The sequence below is a fragment of the Salvelinus sp. IW2-2015 genome, linkage group LG32, assembly GCF_002910315.2.
Source record: "Salvelinus sp. IW2-2015 linkage group LG32, ASM291031v2, whole genome shotgun sequence".
NCBI lineage: Eukaryota > Metazoa > Chordata > Actinopteri > Salmoniformes > Salmonidae > Salvelinus > Salvelinus sp. IW2-2015.
The window spans coordinates 7972419-7983232 of record NC_036871.1 but is presented as its reverse complement, the minus strand read 5'-3'; the positions used below and the strand labels follow the sequence as shown (position 1 = coordinate 7983232).

Below are 10814 nucleotides of genomic sequence, written 5' to 3'. Positions count from 1 at the left end.
CTGGCTTTTTTATGGCGGTGTTGGAGCAGTGGCTTATTCCTTGCTGATCGGCCTTTCAGGTTATGTTGATATTGGACTCGTTTTACTGTGGATATAGATACTTTTGTACCTGTTTCCTCCAGCATCTTCACAAGGTCTTTTGCTGTTGTTTTTGGGATTGATTTACACTTTTCGCACCAAAGTACGTTGATCTCTAGGAGACAGAACGCGTCTCCTTCCTGAGCGGTATGACGGCTGCGCGCGTCGTATGGTGTTATTACTTGCGTACTATTGTTTGTACAGATGAACATAGTACCTTCAGGCGTTTGCTCCCAAGGATGAACCAGACTTGTGGAGGTCTACAATTTGATTTCTGAGATCTTGGCTGATTTCTTCTGATTTTCCGATGGTGTCAAGCAAAGAGACACTGAGTTTGAAGGTATAAGCCTTGAAATACATCCACAAGTTTATTATTTTTTTATTTCACCTTTATTTAACCAGGTAGGCCAGTTGAGAAAAGTTCTCATTTACAACTGCGACCTGGCCAAGATAAAGCAAAGCAGTTCGACACATACAACAACACAGAGGTACACATGGAATAAACAAACATACAGTCAATAATACAGTAGGAAAAAAAAAATCTATATACATTGTATGTAAAGGAGGTAAGATAAGGGAGTTAAGCAATAAATAGGCCATGGTGGCGAAGTAATTACAATATAGCAATTAAAACACTGGAATGGTAGATGTGCAGAAGATGAATGTGCAAGTAGAGATACTGGGGTGCAAAGGAGCAAGATAAATAAATAAATACAGTATGGGGATAGGGTAGTTTGGATGGGCTATTTACAGATGGGTTATGTACAGGTGCAGTGATCTGTGAGCTGTCTGACAGCTGGTGCTTAAAGCTAGTGAGGGAGATATGGGTCTCCAGCTTCAGTGAGTTTTGCAGTTCTTTCCAGTATTGGCACAGAAGAACTGGAAGGAAAGGCGGCCAAAGGAGGAATTGGCTTTGGGGTGACTAGTGAGATATACCTGCTGGAGCGCGTGCTACGGGTGGGTGCTGCTATGGTGAACAGCGAACTGAGATAAGGCGGGGCTTTACCTAGCAAAGACTTGTAGATGACCTGGAGCCAATGGTTTGCGACGAGTATGAAGCGAGGGCCAGCCAACGAGAGCGAACAGGTCGCAGTGTTGGTTAGTATATGGGGCTTTGGTGACAAAACGGATGGCACTGTGATAGATTGCATCCAATTTGTTGAGTAGAGTGTTGGAGGCTATTTTGTAAATGACATCGCCGAAGTCGAGGTTCGGTAGGATGGTCAGTTTTACGAGGGTATGTTTGGCAGCATGAGTGAAGGATGCTTTGTTGCGAAATAGGAAGCCGATTCTAGATTTAATTTAGGATTGGAGATGTTTAATGTGAGTCTGGAAGGAGAGTTCACAGTCTAACCAGACACCTAGGTATTTGTAGTTGTCCACATATTCAGGTACACCTCCAATTGACTCAAATTATTTAAATTAACCTATCAGAAGCTTCTAAAGCCATAATTTTCTGGAATTTTCCAAGGAAATTTTCCGACTTCAACTTTATGTACATAAACTCAGCAAAAAAAGAAAGTCCCTTTTTCAGAACCCTGTCTTTCAAAGATAATTCATAAAAATCCAAATAACTTCACAGAGCTTCATTGTAAAGGGTTTAAACACTGTTTCCCATGCTTGTTCAATGAACCATAAGCAATTAATGAACATGCARCTGTGGAACGGTTGTGAAGACACTAACAGCTTACAGACGGTAGGCAATTAAGGTCACAGTTATGAAAACTTAGGACACTAAAGAGGCTTTCTACTGACTCTGAAAAKCKCCAAAATAGAGATGCCCAGGGTGCCTGCTCATCTGCGTGAACGTGCCTTAGGCATGCTGCAAGGAGGCATGAGGACAGCAGATGTGGCCAGGGCAATAAATTGCAATGTCCGTACTGTGAGACGCCTAAGACAACACTACAGGGAAACAGGACGGACAGCTGATCGTCCTCGCAGTGGCAGACCACGTGTAATAACACCTGCACAGGAGCGGTACATCCTAACATCACACCTGCGGGATTGGTACAGGATAGCAACAACTGCCTGAGTTACACCAGGATCCCACAATCCCTCCCATCAGTGCTCAGATTGTCTGCAATAGGCTGAGAGAGGCTGGACTGAGGGCTTGTAGGCCTGTTGTAAGGCAGGTCCTCACCAGACATCACCGGCAACAACGTCACATATGGGTACAAACCCACCGTCACTGGACCAGACAGGACTGGCAAAAAGTGCTCTTCTCTGACGAGTTGCGGTTTTGTCTCACCAGAGTTGAGGGTCAGATTCGCGTTTATCGTTGAAGGAATGAGCGTTACACCAAGGCCTGTACTCTGGAGCGGGATCAATTTGGAGGTGGAGGGTCCGTCATGGTCTGGGGCGGGTTGTCACAGCGTCATCGGACTGAGCTTGTTGTCATTGCAGGCAATCTCAACGCTGTGCGTTACAGGGAAGACATCCTCCTCCCTCATGTGGTACCCTTCCTGGTGGCTCATCCTGACATGACCCTCCAGCATGACAATGCCACCAGCCATACTGCTCATTCTGTGAGTGATTTCCTGCACAACAGGAATGTCAGTGTTCTGCCATGGCCAGCGAAGAGCCCGAATCTCAATCCCATTGAGCATGTCTGGGACCTGTGTGATCGGAGGGTGAGGGCTAGGGCCATTTCCCCCAGAAATGTCCGGGAACTTGCAGGTGCCTTGGTGGAAGAGTGGGGTAACATCTCAATGCAAGATTGGGCAAATTTGGTTCAATCCATGAGGAGGAAATGCWCTSCAGTACTTAATGCAGCTGGTGGCCACACCAGATACTGATTGTTACTTTTGATTTTGACACCCGACCCTTTGTTCAGGGACACATTATTACATTTCGGTTAGTCACATTGTTCAGTTTATGTCTCAGTTGTTGAATCTTGTTATGTTCATACAAATATTTACACATGTTAAGTTTGCTGAAAATAAACGCAGTTGACAGTGAGAGGACATTTCTTTTTTTGCTGAGTTTATAACCAGGAGTAAAGTGACTTGGCAACAGGATAGATAATAAACAGTAGCAGCGGCGTAGGTGATGAGTCAAAAAAAGTTTGCGCAAAAAGGGTGAATGCAGATGGTCAGGGTAGCTATTAGATGTTTATACCAGGTATACAATAAACATCAGCAAGTTTTTTTAACTGAAATTAGGACTGATTCGACATATTTAAAACCAGCCCTATTTATGAGTATTCTAATACAGGTGACAAAATGTAGGTCAAAGGACAAGAGTAGYCCCTTGACCACAATAATAATAATAATGGATGAAACTTTTATAGAACTTTTCATAACAGAAATCTCAACGCACTTCATAAGCAGAAAACAAACAAACAAGCAATATATCATGACAGGTCAACCAATAGATGCCAAGTCTTTGAAAGCTGCATCCTACAAAGAAGGACAGAGTCAGTTCATGGCTTGAGCGGAGAGCTGTTCAGAGGATGGTAAATGATGGTGATGGAGTCTGCTGATGATCTTATAGAGGGCAAGTCTAGTAACCAGCATTAATCATATAGCCACTGGAATTCTCCTCTTCCACTCTGTGAAGCACCCATTTGGGGGATGCGTCGGCAGCTCTGGGCAATAGAAAGCTCGCCACAATGTTCAGAACAGTAGCCTGTCGTCCTCTCTACGAGTCCTCTGCCTCAGCACTGTATTCCTCCGTCTCCAATTCCTCTTACACTTCAAGTGACTCCTTATGACCATACCTGGAAAAACCTAGGGCCTTAGCAAACACTCTGGTCTCATCATGTGGTCAGGAATGACTCAGGCGCCCAGTCAAACAGGCTTTTCTATCCCTCTGTTATTTTCCTCTATCTCTGTCCTCAGGTATGGTGTGTGTCTGATCGGGGTGTGCCGGGAGGGCAGTAAGAGCATCCTGCTGAACCCCGGGCCCCAGTTCCGAATGAGCCCCAATGACACCTGCTTCTACATCAACATCACCAAGGAGGAGTATTCTACCTTTAAGACCCAGAGGGAGAGGATGGTCAGCCGGCCTCGCCTGCCAGTACCCAGTGTCATCGCCAGTATGGGTCAGTAATATGAGCTCTATTTCAATATCAAAACTTATGTACTACGTAGTATGAAGTGATGTACACTAGCAAGTGAGTAATGTATTGGATAAGTATAGTGTGCTAGTGTGGATATTGGTATATATTAACATGGATTATTCTGCATTATTGAACTACAATTGGTATTTTTCTGAAATATTATGAATGATTTCACTTGTAAGACAGACACAGAAAAATGCCAACAATTAATAGTATGTTGTAAATGTTGTGCTACTTTGTATCCTTGTTCAGGCACTGTGGCCATAGACCTCCAGGACACAGGCTGCAAGCCCCACTGTGGGCCCACTCTCTGTCTCCCCCCAGAGGACATTAAGGGTAACAGCAGGAGGCCCAGCATCAGCCCCGTGCTAGAGGTGCCAGACACTTCCTCTCTGCACACAGGTGACCTCTATAGCGACCAATCAGAGGATGAGAACCTGCCCTCCGACGAGGACCTATCAACTGAGGAGTATGTTTTATATAATTTCTATAAGAGGATGTAAGCCAAACTTTGCGCAAAAAAACAAAACAAAAATTGGGGAAACATTGATACCATGCAATATGTCTTACTTTTTATTCTCCATTTTTTTTTTTAAATGGGGTAAAAAAAGAGTATGTAAGCRTTTTGGTTATTTCAGTTAGTGGTCTCCAACTTTGGTCCTGGAGTGCTACAGTGTGCACTTGATTCAATTAACTACAGATATAGGATCTTATTTTGACATATTTTGTCACAGCAAAATAATCCTGCAGCAACAGGATTTGAACYTTTAGTCCAGTGGAGGCTGGTGAGGGGAGAACGGCTCATAGTAATGGCTGGAATGGACTTATGGAATGGAAGGTGTTTAATTCCATTTCATCTTCTCCATTCCAGCCATTACTATGAGCCATCCTCCCCTCACCAGCCTCCACTGGTTTAGTCCATAATGTCGCTTGATCAGTCGTCAGGCTATTAGCTGGCCAAAAGTAAGTTACATGTCCAATAATGTTAATACAAATGTGTGTTKGTGTGGGTTTTCAGTGAATTTATTGTCAATCACAAAGCTCATCTGCATTTCCTGTGGTGCAAGAAAATTCTCAGCAACAAAAGAGTGATCAAATTAAGACCCTACACCTGTATGTTCTAGACTGAAGACCATGCATAGTCGATTGATTCAGGTAGGTTAGTGCTGGAACAAAAACTTGCACAACAGGTAGCTCTCGCCGAGACTGGAGTTGGAGAACACCTGCAGTAGATGATGATTTGTGAGACAATAATGACATTTGTTTGGCTATGAATTTGAATGGGAGATCCATACTCATAAAATATGAATTGTGTGTCTGTTTATTTGAAGCTATGTGAAAGGCTATTCTCCCAACCTGCCCTACATCGGTAGTTCTCCAACACTTTGCCATCTACTGAAGGAGAAAGTACCATACTGTTGCCTCAGACTGGAAGGGGTAAATGATGCAAGTCACTTAATCACTTCAAGCAAAATAGGTAGTATTAAGCCATGTTAACCATTGCCGCGATTGATGCTGGTTTCCAGACACAGATWAAGTCTAGACCTGAACTAAAATGCATGCACAATGGGGAATCTGCTTTTTAGTCCAAGACTAGGCTTAATCTGTGTCCGGGAAACCGGACCACAAAGTATAGCCTATGCTATTTTAATTCAAATACATATGTTTAATTAATACATAAAAAACAACATAAAAATGTATGTTATTTTCCCCATAGGGTTGTCAACATAACAACTTTGAGGACGCCAAAGTGTATAGTTTTAAGAACAAGCTGATCATTGTGTCGGCTGAGACGGCGGGGAATGGACTGTACAACTTCATCGTCCCACTTAGAGCTTCCTACAGACTAAAGAAAGAGCTGAACCCGATTGTGCTGCTCCTGGATAATCAGTAAGAACAGCGTTTTATGTGATCCTCATACCCTTTTTATTGTGCTGCCCTCTTGGTCAGATCTCCATTGTAAAAGCGTTACAGATTTTCGTCGCAGGATGATAACAATCCTGCAGCAGGAAGATTTGAATATCTGAAGGAATATTTAGAATCGCCGCCGGGGTGCAGCTGGAAGCAGTGTTTGTATACAATGCGGTACCATAGCTACCTACGTTGTACCTTAGACTGCAGGTCCACTGGGCGCCAGTTCAAGTAGCCTATGTGGTGTTYTTATATGTTCAAGGCAAGCAATAAGCAGAATAAATGAGTGGTGGAGTCCGTGTGGTCCAGTGGTTACAGTAGGCCTGTGCTACTGTAGCCGGCGTATAACAGTTTAGCAATGTTAGGGCCATCCACGCCAAAGACCATAACTACTGTATATTGACAWATTATACATAGCCTAGCTATAAAACGTGGGCGAGCATCCACACTGAAGGTAAGTGTATTGTTCTACAGTAAGCCTATATCTGCCAATCACCTGATGGCCCAAATCATCAGTGGTGGAAAAAGTACCCAACTGTCACAGTAAAAGTAACAATGACATAACTATGAGGATGTTATGTCACTGGAGGAGTGGATGAGTGACTGAGTTTTTCCCCCTCATATCGTTTTTCGGTGGCTACTGCTAGAGATGCGAGTGTCATTTGGTTAGCTAGCAAGAAATGTGAATCACTTTGCTAGCTAGCTATATGCTGAACCTGAACGACTCTTAGCGACAGTAAGCATGTCTTTTTTTCCCTTCTTTTTTTCCCCTTACGTTTATAAAACATACAATCTAACTGCAGTGAAGCCGCTCAACATTCACATTACATTCAGTCGTCTAGCAGACACTCCAGTCCAGAGTGACACACAGGAGCAACCAGGGACAAGCGCCCCGCCCAAGGGCACATTGACAGATTTCCCACCAAGCCAAATCGGGGACCCGCCCAAGCTCCCAACCGCCAGGACACCAACCATCCAAGATCCCCCAACTGTTCCCCCGAGAGCTGCTTTTCAACCATCAGACCCCCCCCCCCCCCCCACACACAGTAATGAGATACCAAGAAAAGTTCGTTTTTTTTGTCAAGTTCCTTAAACGTGCTGAGAACGTTCCAAAGGCAAGCAACTATCCGGCACCATTCCCAGAAAGTTGTGGGAAGGTTGTATTAAAAAATAACCATAGGACAACCACGTGCTCACCAAGCTCTAAGAAACATATGGTTCTCAAAACGTTATGTGCCAGCTGGAAAGTGAATGTCAAATGAGATTGAATAGCTATAGCTTATCTTGAACTCAGCAAGATACCAATGAGCCCCCTTATTGGTACTTTAACCGCAAGCAAATCAGCACTTCCTACCATATTTTCTCTATTTTATAAAAGTGACTGTCTCTTTTGGATATGTCGGGTTGGATACCGTGACAACAAAAATAACAATATCTGTTCATATGGACAATGAAGATCTATTCAATTGAATTATATTCCATTATTTTCTATGTTGTGATGTGTTATGTTGTCTCACCAGGCCTGACACACAGTTCCTGGAGGCTATCTGTTGGTTCCCCATGGTGTTCTACATGGTCGGCTCCATCGATAAGTACGTGACGCACAACATCACCTTATGACCTTATCAATCATCTAATTTAGTGCATGTACTGCATTTGTATGCTATTAGTCTCCCTATCAAGAATACATCTAAAGGAAATGGACTGAGTGAACCGAAATATCAATTTCTCAAATAAGTCCTGTGTCCAAAGTCACCTTTCTAGACAGCCCCTGAGAAACTATTAGTTACGATTCTCTCTCCACAGCGAATCTTTCAAAATATAGCTAGCTCATGTGCAGGACCCAGAGGTTTTCCTGACAGTCTATAACTACGGTCTGGAATTTTTCCTGACCTTTTCAAGTCAAGAAGTCAAATTCAAGTCAAATTGTGTGTGTGTCTCGCATAGCCTAGATGACCTCCTGCGCTGCGGTGTGTCCTTTGCGGCCAACATGGTGGTGGTGGACAAGGAGAGCACCATGAGTGCAGAGGAGGACTACATGGCTGATGCCAAAACCATCGTCAATGTGCAGACACTGTTCAGGTACCGGAACCATCGTCAATGTGCAGACACTGTTCTGTGTTTGGCTATACGGTGTCACCAAGCGGGGATATCGGCAAGACAGAGCAGCCGGCAGAATAACATAAGCCGTCAAACAGTGTAGCTAAAAAGGAAGAAGGAAACATATTGGTTACCCAGACGTCCTAATCCTGAGCAGTAGAGCAGCTATGTGTCTGGTCTTTCTTGTCCCTACGTCGAAGATGAAAATTAACAACAGCAAAAGTATACCCAGCCACTCACTCCTGTAAAGGGAGGTACAGATAGCTGTATGGGGCTCTGTCGCCTGATAAGGGTGCCCTAAGGGAGTTTTGTAGTGAGCCAAGATAACTTGTTCCCCTGTAAAACCAAACACATTAAACCCAGAGTTGAACTGCACGAAAGTGACAGGAATCCACACAGAGAAATTGGTAGGTGTTACCAGGTTTTATTCCCTGCCTCGCTCACCTAGAGTGATGGTTCCCCCTCGTGGCGTTCTGAGGAGSTGCATTCGTGAACCTATTCAACTGTGTTCGCTTGCACACACACGACAGTTTTTAGGCAGAATGTGCAGGGCATAACAGGAGGACCATGATAGATGGCAACTGGCAATCCGTCATCCTGCTCTGTTAGTCTGAGACCGGAGGGAGAGCATTCCTTTTCAGGTTCCTGGCTGGAACCTGGGAATGCAGCACCTCCATTTCTTCATGTGAGCAAGACCATGAACATGAGCTGCTGCACAGGGAATCGTATTTATTTATTCATAGACATGRCTCCTCACTGCCACATTTGAGTCATTTAGCAGATGGTCAATTTTCACCTAAAATGACATACCCAAATCTAACTGCTTGTAGCTCAGGCCCTGAAGCAAGGATATGCATATTCTTGGTACCATTTGAAAGGAAACACTTTGAAGTGTGTGAAAATGTGAAGGGAATGTAGGAGAATATAACACAATAGATCTGGTAAAAGATAATACTTTGAAATGCAAGAGAWAGTCCATAATGTATTATTCCAGCCCATGTGCAATTTAGATTTTGGCCACTAGATGGCAGCAGTGTATGTGCAAAGTGTTAGACTGATCCAATGAACCATTATATTTATGTTAAAAATTGTGTGTCAAGACTGCCCAAATGTGCCTAATTTGTTTATTAATAACTTTATGTTCAAAATTGTGCACTCTCCTCAAACAATAGCATGGTATTCTTTCACTGTACTAGCTACTGTAAATTGGACAGTGCAGTTAGATTAACAATCATTTAAGCTTTCTGCCCATATCAGATATGTCTATYTCCTGGGAAATGTTCTTGTTACTTACAACCTCATGCTAATCGCATTAGTCTACGTTAGCCCAACCATCAACCATTTTTTTGGGGGAGGGGGGTGTCAAGGTGAGGAAGGTTATTATTTAAGATGCTCTTTGAAGAGGTAGGGTTTCAGGTGCTTTCGGTAGATGGGCAGGGACTCTGCTGTCCTAGCTTCAGGGGGAAGCTGGTTCCACCATTTGGGTACCAACACAGAAAAGAGCTTGGACTGGGCTGAGCAGGAGCTGCCCTCGCGTAAGGGTTGGAGGGCCAAGAGACCAGAGGTGGCAGAACTGAGTGCTTGGGTTGGGGTGTAAGGTTTGAGCATAGCCTGAAGGTATGGAAGGGCAGTTCCTCTTGCTGCTCTGTAGGCAAACAGCCTGGTCTTGTAGTGGATGCAAGCCTCCACTAGAAGCCAGTGGAGTGCACAATGGAGCGGGGTAGCATGGAAGAACTTGGCAAGTTTGAAAACCAGGCAGGCTGCAGCTTTCTGGATAAGTTGTAGGGGTTTTATGGCACAAGCGGGGAACCCAGCCAACAATGAGTTGCAGTAATCCAGACGGGAGATGACAAGTGCCTGGATTAGGACTTCCGCCACTTCCTGTGTGAGGTAGGGTCATACTCTACGGATGTTTTAGAGCATGAACCTGCAGGAGCGACTCACTGCTTTGATGTTTGCAGAGAACGACAGGGTGTTGTCCAGGGTCACGCCAGGTTCTTTGCACTCTGGGAAGACAACACTGTGGAGTTGTCAACCATGATGGAGAGGTCTTTGAGTGGCCAGGCCTTAGCTTGAGGTGGTGGGCCGACATCCAAGCTACGATACTGCCAGGCACGCAGGGTGTCAGAATGGGGGAAAGAGAAAAGTAGTTGAGTGTCATCTGCATAGCAATGATAGGAAAGACCATGTGAGGATATGACAGAGCCGAGTGACTTGATGTATAGAGAGGGCCAAGATCCAAGCCCTGGGGAACAGCAGTAGTGAGTGTATGTGGTGCAGACATACAGTGCATTGGGAAAGTATTCAGACACCTTGACTTTTTACACATTTTGTTACGTTACAGCCTTATTATAAAATTGATTACATTGTTAGGTTTTTTTCTCAATCTACACACAATACTCCATAATGACAAAGCAAAAACAGGTTTAGAAGTTTTTGCAAATGTATATATAAAAAAGAAAACGGAAATATCACATTTAAATAAGTATTCAGATCCTTTACTCAGTACTTTGTTGAAGCGCCGTTGGCAGAAATTACAGCCTTGAGTCTTCTTGGGTATGACACTATATAAGCTTGGCACACCTATATTTGGAGAGTTTCTCCCATTCTTCTCTGCAGATACTCTGAAGGTCTGTCAGGTTGGATGGGGAGCGTTGCTGCACAG

At 44.0% G+C, this 10814-nt stretch overlaps 1 protein-coding gene across 1 annotated transcript in view; it reads left to right on the top strand.

Moving 5' to 3' along the window:
• LOC111956949 (potassium channel subfamily T member 2-like) overlaps positions 1–10814 on the top strand; it is a 61346-nt gene that overhangs the window by 25039 nt on the left and 25493 nt on the right. Inside the window, 6 exon segments of the mRNA XM_070436778.1 lie at positions 3918–4129; positions 4391–4607; positions 5470–5575; positions 5856–6028; positions 7570–7641; positions 7997–8131. Of these exon segments, the coding sequence (XP_070292879.1) occupies positions 3918–4129; positions 4391–4607; positions 5470–5575; positions 5856–6028; positions 7570–7641; positions 7997–8131 (915 nt within the window).